The sequence below is a fragment of the Barbatula barbatula genome (genome assembly GCF_947034865.1).
Source record: "Barbatula barbatula genome assembly, chromosome: 12".
Lineage (NCBI taxonomy): Eukaryota > Metazoa > Chordata > Actinopteri > Cypriniformes > Nemacheilidae > Barbatula > Barbatula barbatula.
The window spans coordinates 8,187,642-8,212,286 of NC_136775.1; the positions used below are offsets into that span (position 1 = coordinate 8,187,642).

The 24,645-nt window shown below is 38.8% G+C and overlaps 2 protein-coding genes across 2 annotated transcripts; one reads left to right on the forward strand and one right to left on the reverse strand.

Moving 5' to 3' along the window:
* The first annotated feature begins 1,875 nt into the window (after positions 1-1,875).
* Positions 1,876-11,212, forward strand: fbxl4 (F-box and leucine-rich repeat protein 4). The gene is made up of 8 exons (XM_079469039.1): positions 1,876-2,044; positions 3,317-3,929; positions 4,199-4,535; positions 6,182-6,426; positions 6,874-7,087; positions 9,230-9,301; positions 9,569-9,881; positions 9,996-11,212. Exons 2-8 carry the CDS (start codon positions 3,424-3,426, stop codon positions 10,157-10,159), a joined length of 1,851 nt encoding a protein of 616 aa, XP_079325165.1. The 5' UTR covers positions 1,876-2,044; positions 3,317-3,423; the 3' UTR covers positions 10,160-11,212.
* Positions 11,213-13,549: 2,337 nt separating this feature from the next.
* On the reverse strand, positions 13,550-16,718 carry pou3f2b (POU class 3 homeobox 2b). Its single transcript, XM_079468712.1, has one exon. It carries the CDS (start codon positions 16,598-16,600, stop codon positions 15,464-15,466), a length of 1,137 nt encoding a protein of 378 aa, XP_079324838.1. The 5' UTR covers positions 16,601-16,718; the 3' UTR covers positions 13,550-15,463.
* Positions 16,719-24,645: the final 7,927 nt, after the last annotated feature.

Here is a 24,645-nt window from a genome sequence, read left to right on the forward strand (position 1 = left end):
AGGTTTGTTTTTGGTTTTCCCTCGAGTATCCTCAAACTCTCCCATCAGCCCCCTCCCCGCCACCTTTCCTTCAAGGAATATGGCCAGATTCATTATTTAGCTGTGCTCTTTTTGACAGCTGGGTCGGAGGGAAAATAGGACCCTGTGTGTGTGTTCCTGCGTGTGTGCGTGGAACAGCAGGCTTGAACAGAGTCCTGACAGAAGACAGGATGCCTGTCTGTGATGCCTGCAGGAACTGACAGCTGATCACACTGTCAGTCAAGGGAACTGTCCACGCTGGAGGCTAACAGACTCAACACCATCAACCTTCTATATTCCTTGTGTCAATCCTTCAACAAACCTTTTCTCAATAAATGATCCACTGTTTTTCCCTATCCCTTTAACCATTACCTTTCACACACCCTTTTCCTTATAAAGGGTAAATGCATCCACTTTCTTTTCCCTTCAGACTCTCTGCTGTAACTTTCTTGCTTTCTGTACAATGTCACCCAATAGAATTAGGGTTCTCTGCTTTTTTCAGTTCCAAAGTTTCATTTGTCTCTATATAAAAATGCCAAGGCAACCTAAAAAATGAACCAGGGAGCTAAAAAATGATTTGTAGTGCATAAAAAGGGAATCATTTTCAGCGTATAAAAAAAGCTGCATTCGAAGAGAGCGCTGTTATTCAAATTCAATTGTCGTCTTTATCCGGTGTACAGCTCCACTCCTAATGAGAGTTTGGCCTGTGATTGCTCAGTGAAGCTTCCATAGAGACTCAATGCTCTTTGTGGTGACAATGGGGCTTCAATTCACACACGAGACAACCCGACTGGACAAGTCATTCATCGATGCAAATGCCAGCCAAGATGCGGTCACATGCATCTGTTTCCCTCTGCGAGCCCACGGCCCTCTCGTGATGGACAGCCAGCGGCTCGTATTCTTTGGAGCCGAGCCTGCACAGCGCCTTCTATCCACCAGAGAGGCCAGCAGGACAGGCCATGAGGGAATCTGGCCATTTACGATGAAATAAATGTCACAATCTCCACATTCTCAGTCAATTCAAACAGACAAATGTATTATTCAGAACATCAAAACAACGTCTTTCTTCCGGACTACAAAGGGTTTGTGCTTTTCACTGAGTTTATACATGAGAGAAAGAGCGAGCAACAGAGGTGAGAAATGTATTGCTGTTGCTAAATATAAGTATTAAAAAACATCCATTGTTACAAACAATAGTTTACCTTTAAAGATTATTCAATTGTTATGTGATGACAGAAAGAAATGTACATGTATTTCCTGGAGGTGCATGTTTCAATTTCGAGTCATAATTAAGAAGGCCTTTAATTGGTTTGTTCCTTTGCTTGATTTTTATGGATAGCAATACGGAACATCAATAGTTTAAACGTTACACTTTTTGCAATAGTTTGCGTTAATTCTGACAAGACAAAATTATTAAAACAAAATTATTTAGACTAATGGCAGCAACGAATGCCTCATTAGGATTTCCACAATCTTTCCTTAAATTCATAATTATTTCGAATGTCACAGAAAATTGTTTTGTGTCACACAATAGTAATGAGCTATAAGAACCAAATGAGGGAAATCATTAAATCCAAATATAAAGAAATATAAATCATGTTAAAATGATGAAATGGACGAATTGCTTGCCTAAAGCAGAATAGGCTATGATAATCCTTTATTTACAAAAAGTCAAATAAAAGTCGATTTCTTAGGCTTTGCATTCAGTCTCCGTTCTTGACATCTGTCTTGTGAAACAAAGATTGAATTGAGAATTATTCATTTATTTGTGTTCATTCAACTTTAACAGCGCCGAGTGTCATGGATATTACATATAATGCGATTGTTTTATAACGATCTCGAAACACATTCGCGTGTATTCTAGCGTATGCCAGTGTGGAACTTCACCTCCCACAATTCATTGCGCAGAGGTGAAGCGGATGTTTATATTTATTTCGCGTGAACAGTGAAGAATGTGCGAGCAATGACAGCAGAAGTGAGACATGGACCGAGAACAGCAGCAATACGACCCACGATCATATTATTTGTAAGTTTTCGTTGTTTTTAAAGAAGTCTGTCGTTTTGGTGTAGCATGACAGCCTGCGTTATGATTTACCGTTAGCCGATTCACAGACCTAATGAACTCTAGCTCAGCTCGCTAACATGTCCTCACTCTTATGACATTACATTTAAGACATGTTTTAAACACGCCACTCGGGTCAACATTAAACAATACGATGACGATAGTATTTTGAGGTGTATAGATAATACTTGTCATCGGCAAAAGCTTTCAGACTGACATTAAATGCTCTGTTTGGTAGTTTGTGATGTTGAATGGCACTGCTTTTATAAACACTCTGTGTTTAACGTTAGTTAAGTCACACATTATATGTCTGAAAACGAATTCCAGTTTATGGCATTAAACCAGTGTTTAGCCTAAACTATTACACGTTAAAGAAACTAAGAATAGTTTTATACACCAGTGACAGGCCTTAAATGGAAAATAATTGATTAGTAAGATATTTCAAGTTTATGCTTTGAAGTGGTGAAGACTTGCATTCTGAGTTCTTTAGTTCTTGTGGTCCTACTGTGCAATGCATTTTAACCAAGATTAGAAAAACAAGAAACGGCATAATACATAACCCACTAAGAATAAACACTATTGCAGGACTTCCAATGCCAATGAAACTGAAGTGATAGTTCACCCAAAAATATAAATTCTCTTAAATTAGTCTCTTGTAATCTCAAACCTGTATGACTTTCTTCCACAGAACACAAAAGAAGATATTTTGAAGAATGTTGTTGACTGGCACCTATTCACTTGCAAACTTTTGTCTCCATACAATAGAAGCGAATGGGGGCTGGTGCTCCGTTACCAACTTTCTTCAAAATATCTACCTTTGTGTTCTGCGGAAGAAAGTCATAAAGGCTTGTAATTACAAGAGGGTGAGAAAATGATGAAGTCTGGGTGAATATTACGATAAGGGGGCAGTTTCGTTGTTCATGGAAGTCCTGCAATAGTGTTTATTCTTAATGTGTAATGTTTTATGCTGTTTCTTGTTTTTCTACGCTTGGTTTAAATGCTTTGCACAGTTTGACCGCAAGAGCTAAAGAATTCAGAATGCAAGTCTTTTGAGGAACCGCTGTACACCACAGCACATTTTTGTTTTGAACCCGCAGCATTCGAAACACAATAGCTACAGTAGTCTAGCTGAACACTTAGTTTTGCTTGGTTTCAATTTTACTCATAGACTTGTAACCCTTTTCGGAGTTTTCACAATCTTGTGTTGTTGTTGGTGTGTGTCTCTCTAACCCACAGGCTCTGCATGCAGTTTGGCCCATAGCCTGTGCTGAGTAGAACCCGACCCCACTCGCGCTACAGTGCAGGGGGCGTGCTTCCTGACTCAAACCCAACCCTGCTGCTCCATGTTTCCTATGCTAACCCTTCTGAGCATGTTTTACTATATCTGTCTACGGCGGCGCTCCAGGAGCGGGACGCGGAGTCAGGCATTGGGCAGCCGGCGGGCGGTGGAGCTGGGCCAGCGTTCGGCGCTGCCTGTCACCGTCGAGGTGGAGCAGTACGGCAAGGAGGTCCTGGACTTTAGCTCTCACTACGGCAGCGAGAACAGTATGTCCTACACCATGTGGAACCTGGCGGGGGTGCCTAACGTCTATCCCAGCTCAGGAGACTTCACTCAGACGGCTGTGTTTCGGACTTATGGAAGTTGGTGGGGTCAGTGTGCCAGCGCCTCGCCCCCATTCTGCCGCACACCACCCAATTTTCACAGCCAGGACTACCTGGAATTGGCCTTCGAGGAGCCTGTGCATCCCACAGCTGTGGAGGTGCTGGAGACGTATCACCCTGGATCCATTGTCAAGATCCTAGCATGCTCTCTTAACCCATTCTCCCAGAACCCACCAGCTGATGTTAGGTAAAATGTTGAATGTGTTGTTGTAGTTTTGATCGTTATTCGAACAAGGTGTGGTCCATGATGAGTAATATGCCATTGAACTAGTTGGTGGAAACCTCAGGACCCTTCAGGTTCCCTCGAGTCCCTCAAGCCATCTTTAAAAAAAATTGATTGTGTTAAAATATAGAATTCTACCAAAAAAATTCAACTAATAATGACCAAATTGCAGATTCTAAGGTGCATTGCACCGTTAGTAAGAATGCTAAATATATCATGTTGTTTTTGTACAGGTGGGAGGTCTTGTGGGCCGGCAAGCCCACCAAAGCTCTGACCCCTCAAGCTCGCCAGTTCTCCCCCAGCATCAGACAGATCAGCTTTCCCACCAACCTGTTGCGTCTTGAGGTGAACAGCTCTCTGCTGGAATACTACACTGAGCTGGATGCCGTGATCCTGCGAGGTGTTCGTGAGAGACCCATTCTGGCACTTTATAAGATCCCTGTCATTGACATCAGTGATCTGAGTGACAGCGAAGAGGAGATCAATGACGTTGGAGGTCTCTGCTGCAGGTCTGGTGGAGAAAATCGTCACATCTTGGGAAACGGCAACTTTGATAGGCTTCCTTATGAGGTTAGCGCAGGAGTATAATTACCCACAATGCATGCATGATGTACTGTAGAACATTTGTTATGAAGAACATAGTTTTAAAGAATTGTTGATAGCAGAGTAGAGAAATACATGTTTGCAGGTGAGACTTGGTGTAGCTCCTCAAGCCCTGACTTGGAATGGCTTCAACAGTACTTTTTAGATAATTAAAGACCATTTTATTGTCATTTCAAAATGCCTTTGCAATTCGTAACCCTACATTACCCTCATACAGCTCTGATCTCCTGTCCAAACCACTGTCAGTCTCAGTGTTGTTACAGCAAATGCATATTTGTTTTGGAAAGATAATACAGGTATTATCTGCTAACCGATATGAGCTCAACACGCAAACTATTGTTCAACCTGGCCAACAGTGTGCACACCAAAACAAAACCAGCACTGTCACAGAAGTCTTAAGAGTGATCTCACCCAATACCTCACTCCTTTTTTAAATGCCTTTATTTTTATGACCAACATGGTGTTGTTCAAAATGTAATGCAGCATTATCTAAAAGCACACTCAAATATTTATATTCTGAAAAATTCAAATATCTGACCAACCTCATAAAGTCCAACGCAGAAGAACGAGAAACTAAAATATAGTAATATATAAGTTTTGTTATTTGTGTAAATAGTGTATTTGAGGTGTTTATCATTTGTTAACAGTAAAGTCAACTTTATTTTATATAGCGCTTTTTACAATTTTCATTGTTACAAAGCAGCTGTACAAGAAACATATTGACTATAAGCAAAATAAATAAGCTTATGTATACAAGTAAAAACAAATAAAGGTGAACACAGAAGAGACACCACATAGAAAACACTCCTACATACAGATGCCCACAGAGACGGATGCGCAGACACGCACTGAGAATCACAAATTTAAGATAAAGGAGACAGAAACACAGGTCAAATATTAAACAGACTATTAATTCCTATATGCAAGTCAAACTTTAAAAATTTAATTCTAAAGCAGCCCCCCAGACAGGCAAACAGTGCAAAACAGTATGCAAACGGTGGGGAGGAACCCATAACTCCAATGGAGAAAAACTCAAGAGAACCCAAGCCCAACCAGGGGATTCCAGTTCTCCTCTGGCAAAAGCTGCAGCCTCTCCACAAACTTGACTGTACTTGCACAACAAGGCTAAAATAAAAATAAATAAACGTAATAAGAAGGTAAATTAAAGATTTAAGATTATCATTAATAGTCTGATAGCAGTTGAAATTATGTAGTGAAGACGTGTCATGTCGCCGCTCCCATTCTCTACCTTCAGGTCTGGGCATGAACTGCATCCTGCCAGCTGTGGTAGAGTACTGTTCTGCACTCTTTGATGCAACAAGTACATCAGTTGTTATTGGAAGTGTTCCTGGTTCCAGTTGATCTAACGAATGCAGCCTAAACCCTCAGAGGATTTATATTACGGTAGTGTAGTGTTTGCAAGATTAAACAGATGCGTCTTTAGTCTAGATTTGAACTGACAGTGTGTGTCTGCCTCCCGAACAGTGCAAGGAAGACTGTTCCAAAGTTTAGGTTTCACTTCTGGTTGCGTGGTTATAATTCTTTAGCGAATATCTTGTATTTTTCTTGTGAAGTAGTTTATAAATTCAGTGGACACGTTTGACTTCCTGTAGCTGATCCAGCTGATCGTGAGTCACCTGGCGGTTCCGGACTTGTGCCGGTTGGCTCAGAGCTGCAAGCTCTTTCACAAGCACTGCTGTGACCCGCTGCAATACATCCAGCTCAGCCTGCAGCCGTATTGGGCCCGACTCACTGATGCCTCCCTGTGCCACCTGCAGAGCCGCTGCACCCTTCTGCAGAGGCTAAACATGTCCTGGACGGGCAACCGTGGAGCTGTGACGGCCGTTGGCTTCTGCAGGTAATGATGTGAATCAGTAAATCAGATCCAGTGACATCGGGTGTTCATTTTTTAAGCTAGAACATGTGTGCACTGATGTGTACTCTTCTTAGAACAAATAAATTCTAAACAAAATCAGTCAATAATGTTTGACTTGATTTGGTTAAATGACATCATATGCAAATAATCGATCACAACGATCAACAATTGCTGGGAAAGACCCTAAAATCAGACAGTTTGAGATATGGTATTATTGCGGTAGATAAAGTCCATCATTATAGTAGATATTATGGAAAGTGATTACCCAATTACTTTCTGTAAAGAAAAGAGATTCCTCCATTTCATAAAACTGGCCTTTAGTCTATATATATTGTTTGTAAACAGTGAAACCCATGAACATACTGATGTATTGCCTTCATTTCATCTTCCCAGCATCTACTCTATCTCTGTCTTATTTTTCTCTTCAAGTTTTATGAAGGCCTGTGGGCTCAGTCTGGTGTGTTTGGAGTTGTCATGCTGTCATTTCCTGACTGAAGCATGTTTAGAAGTGATCGCCCAGACGTGTCCGAGCCTGCAGGAGCTGAATTTGGCTTCCTGCGACCGTCTGCATCCTCAGGCCTTCAATCACATTGCCAAACTCAGTAATCTACGCCGGCTCGTACTTCATCGCACCAAAGTTGAGGTGAGCAGATTGATCTAAGTAAATTGATTCAAGGGTTCTTGTCTTCGTTTAATTTGACACCATGTGTAATTCGTTTGATCTGCTTCAGCTAGATAAAAGATTACTCGATTACATTTATGCATTTGGCGGATATCCAAAGCGATTTACAATGTGTTCGAGGTATATTTGATCGGTATGTTTGTTCCCTGGGCATTGACCCCTTGACCCTTTGCAGTTTTATTGAAAATGCTGTACTATTTGAACTACAGAAGCATTTACTTAAATTGATTCACTTAAAATCAAATTACTCCCACTCAGTTATTTGATCATGTATGTTGGCAGCTTCAAAAATCCAACGAAAACGTATTCATAAAACAAAGTTTGAAATGCATTCCAAGTCGCTTTGGATAAAAGCGTCTCGCAAATTCATAAATGTAAACGTAAGATTGTTTTAAAACTGCTCGCCAGACCAGCTGTTTTCTGTGGAGTCAGTTATATTGGGAGGGGCTAAACAGAGGTGCAGCCAATCACAGCAGTTTGTTTTCCACAAATTAACATTGTGTTTTTAAAGATCACTGTTTATGTTTGATATGTTACTTCTGCATTCTGCGTTTGTAACTTTACAACTAGCAAGACACTTTAGATCTTCACAAAAAAAGTCTTCATAAAAAAGTCTCTAACTGTTTACTTTTTGAAAGCTTTTGTTTGACTTGTTTTATCTGATGATTAAAAAAGTTTTTTCAAAATCGCTCATTACAGATCCGTGGCTGACACTTTTGTTCATCCAAAAATCTGTGTCATGCGGATCTAAATTGGTATGTTATTTATACGGCTCATCAAAATAAAATCTTGAGAATCTAGAAGTAAACATGTTTACACTTGTCTATTTTCTTATTATATTGTATCAAGCCACTGAGCTAGATTTACTGGATATATCATCTTTTAATCAGTATGCTGCATGTCATCGCAGGCCCAAGTGTGCCACTAATCTCAGGTCGAAAGAAAAATAAGAAAAGGCATCCTCCGTGTGTGGTTAGTAATGACTCTAACTATTAGGGAGGTACCGATATGTACAATTTGGACGATAACAATAACTGATGATTCTTTAACATTGGAATCCGATAACCGATGTATTGGCCAATATATATAGTATCTAGATATTAATAGAACATTTCCTAAGACGGCAAAAAGTGTTTTTTATATGAAAACATTCACTGCAGAAAACAAGGTAACCATTAGTTCTCTTTTTCCCCTGAAATTCATGTACCAAGCCTACTTCACACAAGTTAAAGATTATTTAACCTTCAAACTTTTCTGGTACATTTTTTTTATTCAACAAACAAATTATAGATGTTTTTCCCTAACAGCCTAGAAAAATATTCTTAATAGCCACATGTCTAACAGGTCTCAAGACAGAAAGCATTCAGACAACAGTCTGATTCAAACAATATGCTTTTGTTCCTATAATTTACAAATTCACAAATACTGTATCTACATACTGTACCTACATCAACAATGTTTTGCTAATACCAGTAAGTTAATGATAACGACAGAACGACAGTTCTGAACAGTATTTTAACTGTGAGCAGCGTGCAGTTGAAGAAGTTTAACCAGAGGATATTATTTATGATTTATCAGCTATAATACAGTATATAGGCCTAAATTTTATTATCGGTCGATACGATAACATAAAAAATTACCATTTAGTCGGCCATATCGATATGGCCGAAAATGTATTGTGCATCCCTAGTTAATACACAGACACAAATGCACAGACTGTATGACTTATGCCATCCCGCTGTCATCATTTTTGTCCTGGGAACCTAGTGTAAATAAAATGTAAACTTACACACAAGCGCAGTGTTTATGCATTATATCACACAAAATGGTCAATCCTCCACTATTTTGTTTTCTACCCACTGAAACGTTATATCATTTTAGCTTTGCTGTGAGCATCAACCATGAAGTCATATAATAGTTTTATTTTGACATATCCATTTGAACGAATATTGAAAAGCACAGTTGAATGTTGGCATGTTAGGCTGTGATATCAATTGTGCATTCCCGCATCAAATTTTTCTGGCAGCAGGACATACTTTAATATTCTCATTTTGGTATTGTGTTAGTCACAACTGTTTTCTGTTCTCTCCTACACATCGGCAGCAAACTGCTTTGCTGAGCATCCTCACATTCTGCACAGAGCTCAGGCACCTTAACCTCGGAAGTTGTGTCATGGTAAGTCTGTTTGAGAGAAGAATGGAAACTACCATTCGTTCTTGTGCACGTTTGGACACATCAGCACATTACTGATTGTATTGTTCATTTTCACAACTTGAACTGTAAATTAAACTAGATGTTCTGTTTTTATTTAAATGTTGGTCCCTGGCTGCATTGCCTTATGATTGTGTCATTTTATTCTCATGACCCTAGTGAAAGTGCTATCTTAAACCAACGGCAGTTAGTTAGCAACACACATGCTTCACTGTGGCCCTCTGTGCACAGATCGAGGACTATGACGTTGTGGTGAGCATGCTCAGCGCTCGCTGCCGTTCCCTGAAATCCCTCGACCTGTGGCGCTGCAAGAACCTGAGCGAGCGCGGACTGGCCGAGCTGGTTACGGGCTGCAGGCTGCTGGAGGAGCTGGACCTGGGATGGTGCTCCACGCTTCAGAGCAGCTCTGGCTGCTTCCAGCATTTGGCTCGCAGCTTGCCACGCCTACGCAAACTCTTCCTCACCGCCAACCGCACCGTGTGCGACTCTGATCTGGAAGAGCTGGCTGCTAACTGCAATGCGCTAGAGCATCTCGATATACTCGGTGAGATTAAGTATTCACAAAGAATTTCTAATGAATGTGGTAGTAGTTGGGCAAACCAAAAACTTTAAAGCTTTTGCATGTATGAAGTATAATGTAAATTTGTTGCATACTTAGGCACACGGATGGTGAACTCTGCATCTCTGCGCAAATTGTTGCAGTCGTGTCCTCAGCTGAAGCTACTGGACGTGTCCTTCTGCTCCCAGATCGACTCTCGCTTTGTCCAGGAGCTCAGTGACCTTTTCCCCAATGTGTCCATTAAGAAGAGTTTCACCCAGTAAGCAGAAGCAGTTTCTAAAGATTAATATGGTTTTCATTGACCCTGGTGAAAGTGGATGCCCGGGGGACATTCTGGTGCTGTGAACTTTCAAATACTGTCTTGAACTACACTAAGCTGTGAACTGCCACATGAAGGAATTGTTTCGAAGATGTCGTGTTTAACTCGATCTCAGCTTGAATTGACTCACTATGTATTGAATCAAACATTTCATCAGACCTCAGTTTTTGATCTTAATCTCAGGGTTTCATTTTTGTGAGACATTTGTAACACGCTGTACAACTGCCGAATGGATTTGTTTTAAATGTACTTATTGAAATGTTAAAAAAGAACACTGAGCACAGATTGTTTTGATTTCCATTGTTAGTGGTGTCGAATTGATGTTGAATATCGTGACATTATGTAACAGTAATGTGGTTTAATTTAATTATTTATTAATCTAAATTCAGGGCCAAAATGACTTGAATCACATAAATCTTTTGTGGCAATACTTTGTGCGAAGCCCATATCTTGAGTCAGACCTGTTATGCACATAGCGGAAAGCTTTTCTCTAAATTTAAAAAATTGACATTTCCTTTAACGCAGGCGCATGCTTATTAGTAGATAACATATTATTGTGCCTTAGGAGAAAAGTGCTTTGTATGTTTGCTGGTTGTCTATATTGTACTATGCTAGATTGTGATTTGCCAAAATCACCTTAAACCAAATGTTTTTTTTTAAAGCAAAAAAATATATTTAAAGTAAAAACCAGGGGAAAATTATTTGTTAAGTGCTTTTGGTCTAAAAATTGTTTTTTTTTAATATGACATTTTTAATTTGCTCTGTGTTGTTATTTACTATAATAAAAACACACCCTGTAAACAAACTCAGTAAAGCAGAAACAACCCCAGAGTAGGCTATATTTTTGTTTATTTGTTGCTATACTGAGTAACTACCTTAATGGTAATTTCTAAATGGTATTAAATTTGTGCCATTTAAATGCAGACGGCTTTTAGCAGTGTTTCAGATCTGAGAATGACTTGTGAGGTCTTGGTTCAATAAAGTGATGCTCAATACAATTCTGTTGTTATTCTTACTGTTTCTCTTAAGTTAGTAAGAAAAAAAAGAGTACCTTGACTACCCACAAAGGGTAGTCTCCACCCGAGTAAAATTTATTTTTCTGGCATTTTAACATCATATTAATATTGCATCTGGTAGTGACAGTCTCATTGGACTAACAGTGATGTAATGAATTGTTTATGTCTATTTTAATGATGGACCAAGGAGCTCTAATGTGCCCTGAGGACCTGGAGGATGCAATTAATTAGATGAAACGATTTTTTGATTTCTGTACTACTACTACACACAGACAACTGTCATTACACCACTGTAAATACATTGAATGTACAACCCACAAAAGCACTGTCTGTTTTTGGAACCTGTAATTTAGACCTGGCAGCGATCTCCTACTACAGTGGTACAACAATCTCACACATGCATAACCACCTCAAAAAGCATTATTTCAATATGTATCCCAAAACTAAGTGTTTTTCATTTTTATGGTATATTGAAAGGCTTGAGCTCCTGAGCCTGAGCTTCAGGTTATTTAGGATGCATTTGTAAGCTGCTTTGGCTTTTAGTTTTACTTCCCAGATTTTCTCAGTTCAGGACCACAATTTTAAAGCATTATTGCTATGAACACTTGTGTTTTGTTGATTGGATGATTTGTGTTAACACTTTTTGGATGTTCTAGTTCTCAAGAATATTTTTTTTACCTTTAAAATGGGATAGACATCAAGGAGGGGGAGCTTAGGTTTGTGGTGATATTAATCTTTTTTAATCTTTGTGTGTTCATAATTGTAAATTGTGGTAACCTTGATCAAATTCTCAGAACATTGAATATTTAAATATTTATAATTCAAATCAAAATATTCTCTTTTATAGAATAACCTCAACAGGAATTGGTTTAAACATGGTTTTTGATAGAATGTATTATAGATACTGCCAGTTGTGATCATTTTTTTCATTGCTCTACTCAAATTAATTTGTTCATGCTCCAATTGTGATTTCATCATTTAATTACATAATTTGATTAAAATTATTGTTTTTATTTGCTAATATTTGGTATCTGAAGTAGAATACTTACCAGCAGCCATGCTTGGCTTGCTATTTTATATAAATTAAATTTGATAGGCCTTATTTTTAAAAGAAATTGACAGCTATAAATATATTTTTAAATTGTTTTTAGTGCATGGAGAGAAATTGGACCAATTGGCCAACACATTCTAAAATAATTTAAGTATACATGAGAAGTGTGTAAAAATAAGGACAGCTGTGATTTAGTATAATTCAAGATATTATAGCAGACTATGCACATTAACAGCTGTATAACAGAACCAGATTTTTAGAGACGGAGCTGCAAACCGCTATGATGCTCTGGGGTCCTGGAACAAATCTCACTAGGTGGCACTAGAGGATAAGGATGACACCAATTCTACTACAACAAATTCTAGACCTTTTAAATATGGAGGAAATCGATCCCTTTGAAACCTATAACGTTGTTAACCACACATTTCTTGCTTTTAAACGGTGAATGGTAAGGAGTATAGATTTTCAATATCACCAAAAACATTTTCAGCAAAGCACCACGCGATGATAACAAACTTATAAGGACCCACCAACAATAAATACAAATTCATTGGGATTAGCCATTACGTAATTATAAAATATAAAATCAGACGTTTGACATTATAAGGTCTACAAAAAATATACACTGTTTTTATTCGATATTTTAAAAATATTACTGTTTGGAATTAAACTGGCATTTGTAGAATCCTTGGCAAACTATTTTAAACATCTTTCAAAAAATACGTAAAACACACACATACACAAGAATTAACACGAATTATGGAGTATAAATATCGAGACCAACGTTTTGACAAAAAAATTGTATAAATTGCACAAACAGGAATTATACTTATTGGCCCAGAGTCCAAATATTATAAACATTGGTGAACAGTTTTATCGATAGATAATATTAACTTAATCACAAAATACAGCGTTGTTTTGTTGAACGGCGCTAAAACGGAACCGACAAAATGCCTAAAATCTTATGTCAGTCAACATTCTCAAAATAATATTATTGTCATCTGGGATTATATTATCTTTTCGGTTTGGATTTGTTACATACTGTTATGGAAATTTGGCGTTGACGTTCAAATTTTGGCGTTGTATTTTTAGGGTGTTTATTTATATTTTTATTTTATTGTTATTTTGGATTATTTTTCTTAGAAACCTTCACCAAAACATTAATAAGCGCATATATTGTTCACTCGTCGAAATTAAATGTTAGTTTAGATTCACAGATTTAGGATATAAACATGATGTGTTACAAAAATCAATTCTCTATCACAACCTCTGCGCATTTTATTATACCCACAAATATATCCAGTTCAACGTTTGATGGAGTCTTTCTGACAGAGTAAACAAAACGACAAATAAATACATCCCATAATCTTGAAGAATTACATGGTAGTTTGATTAGTTCAACTATGTAAATGTTTCTTTTGTTTTCTTTTGAAGAAAAGTAAGAACCGTAACAAAAGATGTCCCTGGAATTTCTGTGGAATAGATTTAAACCCAAATAATATTAAAAGCATAAGCAAAATAAAATAAACAAATAAGCAAAAAAAGATCATTTCTGATCGTAGAATTGTATTTACATATAGTGACGTATAGTAAGCCCCAGGGACAAATCTTTCCAGTTCCAGACTTCCAGTGTTTACATTTTCTGTAAATAATCAATGCATCGTGACCCTATATGCGAACCCGAACCAACACAATGAAGAACTTTAAAGGCCCCCACAAATCATTTGACTATGTATAGCTCTGCTGTTGGGTAAAACGTGGGGAATAGGTAACTATAATGATAATAATAATAACAATAACGTAGTGCTCGTGTTTCAAATTGAAATGCATTGATCAATGACGGCAATGAGATTTAAAGACATTTTGTCGTACGAAACACTGAAAAAACATTTTCCTTTGAACGAAAATATTGCAGGTCACATCAATTGCTTTTCCCATTCTCCATTATACAATGTAAATAATTTCTATTTCAAAATAATTAAAAAAGACATTCAAATGTTTGAGATATATAATATTGAATTTGTTGGGTAGAAAATAGTGCTAACATTGTTGAAGACTGAACGTTGTTTACTATACATAAACATATAGTAAAGTCAGCTCATAATTTATAAAAAAGCAGCTGAATGTGGGTTAAAAAGCAACTGACTCACGCGAGAGATAGCAAGCAATATCCGGCTAAATGACTATAAATATAAAGGCGAGTAAACCAACTCTAATGCAAAATCATCTGAAACAAACGAGGAATAACCAAAACCGCTAAATATTTTCCAAATTCCAAACGATAAGAAAAAGTGCTCAAGTGAGAGGATAACGAAGCTATGTCCTTTCAAAATTATACAATATTTACAGCACTGGTTGGAGTCCTGCGAAACAATTGTATTTGTGGTAATATCACTAGATAGACGGAACGGTTTCTATCTCTAGCCCTTCGGTGATCTGTCTGCAGCTCGGGCAGTTTCTGTTTTCAATTTGGAGCCATCCGTATTGATAAGACTAAGGGAGAGACTATAGAATCAATTGTGTATGTGTTTGGCGTGACCTTGCACCTCGCAGTATGTCTGGTACACAGCCATGCTGTATCTATAATAACAACAACAACAATAATATAAAAATAATGGTATGTTTAAAGGCCTTTCACTGATGCCAATATAATCGTGGGCGGATGCATGTCACATTGATGATGTTGTTTTTTTCTGACTCGATGTTCACCCCCAGTCGCCGACAATACAAGTAAAAATGGCGTGTATTTGTTGCTGCAGCTCTAGTCACTTTTCGGGCTTTCGACTGAACCTGCTAAAGAAAACGCAGTGGATGTTTGGTCTAGATGTAAACAACTGGCTATGGGACACCCATGCTCACGTCGGAGGGACATTTCGCTCGTCTCAAAGTGTACGTTAAATAGTAGGGTTACACCTTAAAACTGCGTCTTTTCACAGTGCTGGGTATTCACAGAACAACCGTTCTCTTTGCTCCTGTGGGGGAACACGCGTCCCCTCTGGTGCAGCAGTACGAATTTTGAGTAACATTGAAGACGGATTTATATCCTCTCATATCTGCCCCCGCGCCTCGGTATCGAACCGCAGCTGCTATCGCTTTGGATAGTTCCAGTGTTTAGATCGCAGTGTGAACGTATAAATTAAGTCTGAGGCAGTCAATACGCAATACGACATGTCCTTGTTTTTCACTGAACTGGCGTCTGAACCCCGTGATGCGGCGGCGTGTCTCCGTATACGTCCTCGGTACCCGGTAGAGGTCCACCGGGAGGAGTCATCCGTTTCTCTTTCTGTCTTCTGTTACAAAACCAAACCCTCACTACCTCTTTTTCCAACTGCAGACTGTCCGCCAGCGAAGTAATTTCCGACGCGGCTGGCTTTGGGCACTTCAGGAAATGGCTCTCCAAAGCCCCTTTGACGCTTACCTCAATGGAAGTCCTCTTTTTCCTTTTCCTCCCTTGCGCGGCTATCTTGTCCAAGCTCGTGGGGCTACCAGATGTGGAATCTGCCTCCTCCAACCACTTGTTTAACAAAGGCTTGAGCTTGCACATGTTCTTGAAGCTAAGTTGCAGGGCCTCGAACCTGCATATTGTGGTCTGCGAAAACACATTTCCATACAGGGTCCCCAATGCTAGTCCAACGTCCGCCTGCGTGAAACCCAGCTTGATCCTCCTCTGTTTAAACTGTTTTGCAAACTGTTCCAAGTCGTCTGATGTCGGCGTATCCTCGTCCGAGTGGTCGTGGTGACCCTGGTGCGACTGGTGCTGGTGTTGGGACGGCGGATGGCCGTGGTCGCTGAGATGTGGGCTGTGGTGGTCCTCGTGCGCGTCTCGCATGCTGTGGTGGTGTATGCCCTGCCCGGTGCCCGGGATGAGACCGTTCACGCTGAACCCGGGCTGAGAGTAAATAAGGCTCTGTCCGTTTGATGTTGCCATGCTGGGAATGTGAGCTGCCGTCGTTGTTCTCCATGCCCTTGAGTCGTGATGGTTACCGTGCGTCTGATGTACCAGGTGGGGTGGTCGCGACTGATGCTGTAAATTGCTGGAATTGTGCATCTCGTCCCGGCTGCTCTGTACCGCTGGCTTGATGTCCTGTTCGCCGAGCGGACTGGACGACCACGGAGCTCCTTCTCCGTGTGACAAGGCTGTTATCCACTGGTGCGCGTGGCTGAGCGGGTGACTGTTGCTCTGCAGCGAGTAGTCACTCTGCAACAGGGTTTGCGCGTCCCTGTAAGCCGTAGCTTGCTGCATGCTCCCAGGCTCCGAGTGTACAATAGATGGGCTGGAAGTGAGGATATTGTAATGATTGGATGCTGTAGTCGCCATGACTCTCGGAGCCGGACTGATCGCTCCTATTAAAGGAACCTTGCATTTGACAGTTACTCTTTTGCCACAGGCGTCTCCCAGGCTCTTTGCCAAGTGGACGCAGCGGCGCGCACCTGAGCTCCGCCCCTTGAAGACGTTCATTGGGCAGAATTGGATGATGGACGTGCATTTTTAACCCAAGTCCTTAGTTCATTGGTTAGCTAAGAGTCTTAACAAACACTGCCTCTTTCCCTCAAAAGAACTCGGTGTCCTGCAGCACCTCTGAAATGTGAGGGACCGACGGGGCACCAAGACCGGAGCGAAGACCACCAAAGGTTATAACTTTTATAATTTAGAAATGACTTGTTTTTAGTATCCGTAATCAAATTTGTCATTGATTATCTATGTGACTCATATAGCAGAATCGTAAATTTGCCAAAAATTAAAGTAAACATTTTATGTGATCATATTTAATATATTTATTACAGGCGCTGAGGATTCGTTTGACAACTAATTTATTTTTTAACCATATATGTAATTAGGTAATGCGTAATTTAGGTGAAATTGGCAAAATTCTGACAAAGTTATTTGGAGAATGTGAACTTTAAATGCACGTTCAGAGTTTTCGTGAAAAATATGTTCACATTATGTGTCTCCTGCGTGACATTCTGTCAGTGTCAGTACGTGTTTATATCTATGTCAGTGTTTCAATCATGTGTCTGATTTTGAAGTGATGGGACAAAAACAAACCAAGAACTGAACGAAAAGACATTCACTTTTAGAAACTGTGGAATTATGAGTTTAAGTGTGTGATTGTATCTAGAGAATATTAATCAATATAGCTACTTCGAAACCGTTTTTAAAGAATTAATTTGATTATGAAATGTTAAATGTAATTGTTTTATTTATCTGTGAAGCTATTTTACAGAATTAATGTGTTTTTTATTTACGATTTACATTTTCAACCGTGGTATTATATTGTAATTGTCATAATATATGACATGTTATTGCTGTGTTTCTCATTATGCAAATAAAATAAATATCATGATGATTGTGTAGTATGCTTGTTTGCCATGTCTTTTTCATAACACGTGCGAGTGGGAGTAGGACCTATACAAATAACTGTGTCTTGTATTTTAGTCACAAACTAAAGTAACACTCTCTCAACATTAAAGTAAAGAATTTGGAGGACCTTAATCTTTTCATTATATTTAAAAAACTGAAATTTCAATTTATGTATTTAAATAACTCATTCGTTTGTTTTTTGTATAATTTACATTTAATAACAGAAGTCATAAATAACAGACAGAAGCTCATGTGTAACCTATATGCTAGAGCAGGTAATATATTCGAGGTATAGAAAGTAAACAGTAGGCCTTTATTTGCGTAACATTTTTTTATCTAAAAAGCAATGCTCTAAAACCACATTTAATGTTGTAAATTGCAAAAATCTATAACAAAAATCTATTGTGTCTAAAAATCTATAACATTCAAATCTTTATCGTTTGCTTGGCGTATGCAAGTCAAACAAGGGGATATTGCAAAGAGAAGAAGCACTGAGAAAAAAAACAGTGGGCCGTTTGAGACCGCAGGTGTTTAAATCTGACCAGCTGGCTTCTCTGTGAGCCTCTGTAAAGAAAAGCATACGACAATGTCCGAGGAGGGGGACATTTTTTCAGCAGCGCTGCTGGTTGCTATAGAGAGCGGTAAATTAAACAACGCCTCATACGTCACCAGTCTCGCATTCTCTCCTATAGCAGGCCCAACGTAAATCATCTTGCGCAATGGACAAAAGAGAAAAAGAACCAGAGGAGGATCAGATTATTTAAGGAACTATTTAAAAGCAGTAAATAAAGAGCACTTTGAAGTAGGACGTGCTACTGCACCGTCCAATTGCGCGCTAGTCAACAATAAACTTCACAATAAGCAAGACAGAAAACATGAAGTTAAATGTCATGGCAGGCCTTTACATTTTTTCGTATTTATGTTAGAAAACAGTTCTAACTAGCAAAAAGGTATCAAACTTGACCAATGGGATTTTATAATGCAAAATTAATAAAGTGAGAAAAACAGTTCTTAAAACAAACTAACTACTAAACTTATTGAATGAAATATAAAAGGACGCCAAAAACACTCTTTTGTTTCAATTGGCTCAATTAATTTGACTTCAGATTGGACATACTAAACCATCATCTTACTGCGTATCTGTCTACTCATTTGCTATTCCTTTATAAAAAAGGTTTTTAAAATTGTATGAATTAATAAAAAAGTCCCGAGGCAAAAACAATCATCAACCAAGCAGGAACAACAAGTTAAATGCACAAAAACGCTCTACAGATAATTGTGTCAAAGTGGGGTTAAAGGACGTTTAAAAAGGTGGAAAGAAAAACTTTAAAGACACGGCGTGAAAATTCATCCGCGTAATAATGAACATCATTGTGGCGTAACAGTGAAATCACCCAAATCAAAAGAACATTTATGGCAATTAAGGTTGTAATTCAGAGAATTACCACATCGTCACAGAAGCTTAAATAGTCGTGTTGGGAGAAAACCAAAGCACATTACTTTAATGGTATAATATGCAAACTATGGATCGTTCAATTACATGGCTTAACAACGCATAAATGATGCGAGTCTTGTTATTTGGACGGCGGGGTCTATGGTAATTCATTTGGAAGGACCAGCGCGCTCTCAGATACAGTGAAATCTATTTCTGAGCTCCGGGAACCGCTGCCAAACTACATTTAAGGGAATAAAAATTAATGACAGAGAATCTGAGCGTTAAATTAACAGTAATTATATGACCCGCATGCTGTAAAGATCCCATTTTTATGGTCTAATTAGGTAACTGTCTCCCCATACATCAACATATTTCCCTCTGTGGATTTTCACACGAGATCCCGGTCATGTTCAAATACTGATGAAAAATAATTAATTACATTTTACAAAGACACGCTTTAAATCGCGCAATAATCAAACTCCTCTCACGGTTACGCAAATCAATGGCTGCCTGATCACCAAAGGCGTAACGAAAACAAAGATTAACAAAGTGTTTTGTGTTGTATGAGGATTGCATTTTCCAGGATTTCACGTGAATTTATTATTACGTACAAAGAAGGAAATTACACAGTGTGTGCGTATTCTGAGTGGTGGATGAGGAGAGCAACCCCGGTCAGTAGGGGAGTATCTTTACACAGCTCTTGTTGAACAGGTCTTGCACCGAGAATCTAGTAATCCCATGCAATTAATCCGCACAAAGACATCGTTAAATCTGCCCCTCGCTACAATTGCCTACCAATTGTCTGCATTCATTGTGGGGGGGCGCAAAAGACCACCCCTGCGAGATAAAGTGGAGACCTGTTATGTGATCCACAATACGGTGACTCCAAAACTGTGAATAATTCCATCTGAAGTGGATCAGTAGTAGGCGAATTGTGATTTGTTATACGGGTCAGGTAGGATGAAATGGTACAATTTAAGAGTAGAGGAAAATATGAATGGCCCAGTTTCATAGACAAGGCTTAAACCAGTTAGTTAAATTAGGATATTAAGTAACTTTCATTAAAATGCCTTTCATAAAAACATTACTGCATCTTGAGACAAAACAATGGCAATTGCATATTTAAAGATGTGTCGGGGCAATTTATTTTCAGTTAAGAAAAACTTTCATTTTAGTCTGGAACTAGTCCCAAACCTTATCTGTGATACCGGGCAGTAGTGTTTTATTTCCTCTTGCTCTAGAAAGAATAGTGTGATATATTGTTGTTGTCTGCAGACTGCATGTGTTACTTTGAGGAAAGTATCTAAGCCTTTAATCAAATAAAGTGCAAACAGCACGTTTCTGACAAAACCAAATGTATGGGGTTTCTCAAATGTATAATATTAAGTTACATTAGGCCTACCTGTCATTTCTTTTTAAAGCCATCTCGGTTACCATTCGCACACTGGGAATTTCATAAAACGTTTCTCACGTGCCAACACACATTACACGTTATCACTAGATAGGTGCATTTTGCGCATACTATCCAATGCAAGGCTGATATGCGCCTAAACAAATAGCATTGAGGCATTATGGACCGGTTGTCTACTTGGGATACCGGGCCTATGGACTCCTCTCGATCAGAATAGAGATGTGAGTGAGCTCCTGGTCCCATTGCTCATGTGCAGCTCGATTAGGCCCACGTGTCTCATTCTTAATATGTGGAGGTGTAGCAGATGGTCGGAGACGCACCGTGTTACGAGGCTGTGGCGGTATGTAACGCTCTTCTAATTGAAACATCAATACTGAAGAAGAAAGCCTCAATGGAACAATGATGGAAGTTTGGACAAAAATATTTGCCAATTAAAGTTCTTCTGGAAATAACATCCGGGTACTTTTTGTGTGCCTTAAATGTAGCATATTTCATACCGTAAAGGCATGCGTAAATCGGTTTACAGATTGTTAAATAGCAAAATATTCAATACAAAGAATCAGCAGACATTGTGTTTGGTTGCTATTCTTAATAATCCATTATGGAAAAAGACATATAAATGAAAATAATTTCTATGAGGCAGAAAAAGGAGGCCTATGGGGTGCAGCATCTTCAAAGCCATTGTAACCATATAAAGAAGTGTTTTTTTAACATTTACATTTATTCATTTGGCAGACGGTTAACATAACCAAGTGCCTTCATCCATTCCAGGCAATGACCACACAAAAGCTTACCAAGATGAGTTAAAGGCTTATTTGAAACTAAATTGATATAGATGGTAACAATTAGATAGGCTAGTTAAGAATGTTGCATGTACAGACGGGGAAAGAATGAGAGACCGTTCCAAATTTGAATTTCAAAAGGATTTCTAGATGTATTGTGGTCATTACAGTCTTTTCAACAAAATCAAACCTCAGGAATGACATAAAGTCAACAGACAGCAATGTGAAAGACTGACAGCATGAGAAGACACATGAAGACTGTGATAAAATAGAGGTCACCACATAAGAAATTTATGGACGACCAAAATATTTGTACAACTATTACTGCTAGCCTGCTATATTGATTCAGAGTGAATATGAACTTGTTTTCTTACAGAGTATCTTTTCTGTTATTTTGATCTGTTTTTCCGGTGTACATTTTCTGCAAATAAATGCAAAAAGACACAAATATTTTCGTTTGAAACTTGGGAGAAATGTTGATAGCAGTTCAGAGGATTAAACAAAAAAACATTTCTCTGGTCTCTGAAATGCTGTCTTATTGTTTCCGCAGCTATATATTTCTGTTGAGTTATAATATAAATTTATATATTTTCTTATTTTTTTGAAACCAGGTATATGGCATTTAAAAAAATCACATTTCTCATGGGCACGCACACACACTCCTAGAATTTGACCTTTTGGACAAGTTTGCTCTGTAGCTGAGACCTGAGACTTGTGCTTTATCCAGCTGACCTCCACTCTATTGCTTGATGTTTACCTAAGTGATTTGAGGATGAACCTGAAAATATTTGCACTTTGTGTCAACCCCACCCTGAGATTTCAAGTTATGAACTGAATGTATTATTTTGGATCCCTGAGGAGAGAAAACAGGACATTAGTTTCATATTGATATAAAAGGATTGAGAGCAACATAATTCAATAGTTTGAAACAAGCAAATTGGTCTACTGAAAATTCTCATTTATAAGACTGAATTACAGTGTGGTTTGAAACACCAGACTAACCCCCCCACTGCTTATGTACCAGTGTCTACCTCAATATGGTAAAGGTTCTTCATACGTTAATAGATAAAACAAAGGACATCATTTGTAGGCCAAGTCTTGTCTGAGCCTCCGTCAACCAATCCAATACAGCCCTAAGGAAAATATCCAAAGCTCTGCGTTTGGGCTGAGGTTGGAAGGTCTATTTGCCTCTCCGTCAAGCATCGATTTATCCTACCCTCCAATTTATTTCTCCTCCTCGTTTCTGCGATCCATACGGTTCCTGCCTCTGGGGAAGAACCAGGGGAGAGACAGCGGACAGCCTCCCAACACATTCAAAAGCTGATATACAGCCCTCCGCAACATAAACCAATATGTACCTTCACTCCAGGTGAAAGAGCCCCTGAAAGTGCCTAAGATGGAGTATGTCTTATGTTATGCATACACTCTTAATAATAAAGGTGCTAAAAAGGTTCTTCAAAGCAATGGCTGTAGAAGAACCATTTTGGTTCCACAAAGAACCATTCAGTCAAAGGTTCTTTAAAGATGTTGTATTCCCTACCCGAAAAGGAAGAAATATTCTTGCCATTTATTTAGAAATTTCTCAATTATCCCAGTGTGCAGTGCAAAAATAAGGCAATTCTCTTTACACAACAAAACAGTCCAGATAGACACCTGACACGTCCAACACCTGGAAATAATCAATAGTCTGTTCAGGGGACATTGAAATCCATATATAGATAGTTTCAAATATTTACTGGAATCATAAATAACACATAGTGTGATCTGGGGTCTCATTTATAAACGTTGCATACGCATAAATAGTGGTCTATTAAAAACAAACTTGATGGAAGAATGTGCGCACCTGTAAGCAAACTCTGACGAACATTCTGGAGACAAGGGAAAATGGCGATACGGATGGCGAGTTGGTGAACTCAGATGTGAGAAGAATGATTAGAAGTATAAATGCCTCACACACATTTAATTAAACACACATTATCATGAAGATTAAATCCAGCAGTATTATTTGCGCTTGTACCGAGTCATTGTTTCATAAACACCTTGTAAAATCTAACTCCAATCTTAAATCGAATTTAATTCTAAAAATTTGAATTCTCCCCATCACATTGTTCACTTTGGGACTATGCGTACGCATTATTTTACTGGTTTGAATGAAACCTACAGGCTTTTTTTATCTTTTTAAACTCCTTTTTCTCTTTTATACACACATTTGATTATATATTTCACTCTTATTAATGGGGTTAGGCACTCAAGTGACGTAAACGTTAAACAAAAAAGTACAGATTTTTAGAGCATGTGCTGCTTTTAAACACTTTCTTGTGGCATGTTGGTCATAAAATGTTTTAATTACTGCGTGGAGTGTTAGGTCCTCATTTTCTAAAACATATTTAATGTATATAAAACATTTCTATCAAGAACCATGATCAACGGTGCGCACTTTGATATTATTGCGGACGTGATCCGATGGAGTGGTCCATTGGTTCATGTCTTCCATGTGTCTCGTACTGTCACGTGAATGGAAAGTTGCATGTGTCAATGATATGCACATTAAGTTATGACCCATATATGGTTATATCGGGGAGGAGATTGGGTGGAGACGTACGCACAGTCTAAGGAATAGTTTTACAAATGAGACCCCTGGGCTGTCATTCTGTACTTTCAACAGGTTTGATGCTGCTTCAAGACGTCAACAGAATAACCCTTCTCACGTCATAGGCCAGTCAGATCACTTTGCATGGTGGACACAGGGTTCTCGATACACATGAACCTAAAAGAAAATGAAACCACCCATGGCTCTCTAAAAGAGCAGACTGAATATTTGCATAAAAGATGACAAATAAAATCAACATGAGCAGAGAGCAAAATAAAGCAAAAAACTTTATTCTAAGCGACAGAGTGTTCAATTCCATACACATTTGCATTGTCCACATTTAATTGCTTTTTCTTTTTTTGGTGAGCAGACATAAAGGAAAGAAACAAGACAACCCCCCCAAACATAGCAGCGACAGCAGCTAATGGAGGGGGTGTAATTGTGAATGGAGGTATTCATCTGAAGATGCGGCTGGTAAATTGCTGCAGACAATGCATAGCGCAAGGATGCTCAGACCGCCGGCGTTTAGAGACGCTAGGGTAATTGCCCCTCCACAGAGATGGAGGGAAATGAGTGGGAGAGGAAGAAAGAATTGGTGATAGAGCAAAGTAAGAGACGTTAGGTAAAGAAAAGTGGATATCAGACACAGGGATGAGAAAGATGAGTCTAGAGACTGAATGGATGAGAGTCTAGAAGGAGAGGAAGAGGAGGTGAGTGTGTGTTTACATGGAGAGAAGATGATGTGGGGGAGGGCAGCGTGGTGAAATAGGTTCTCAGCACTGC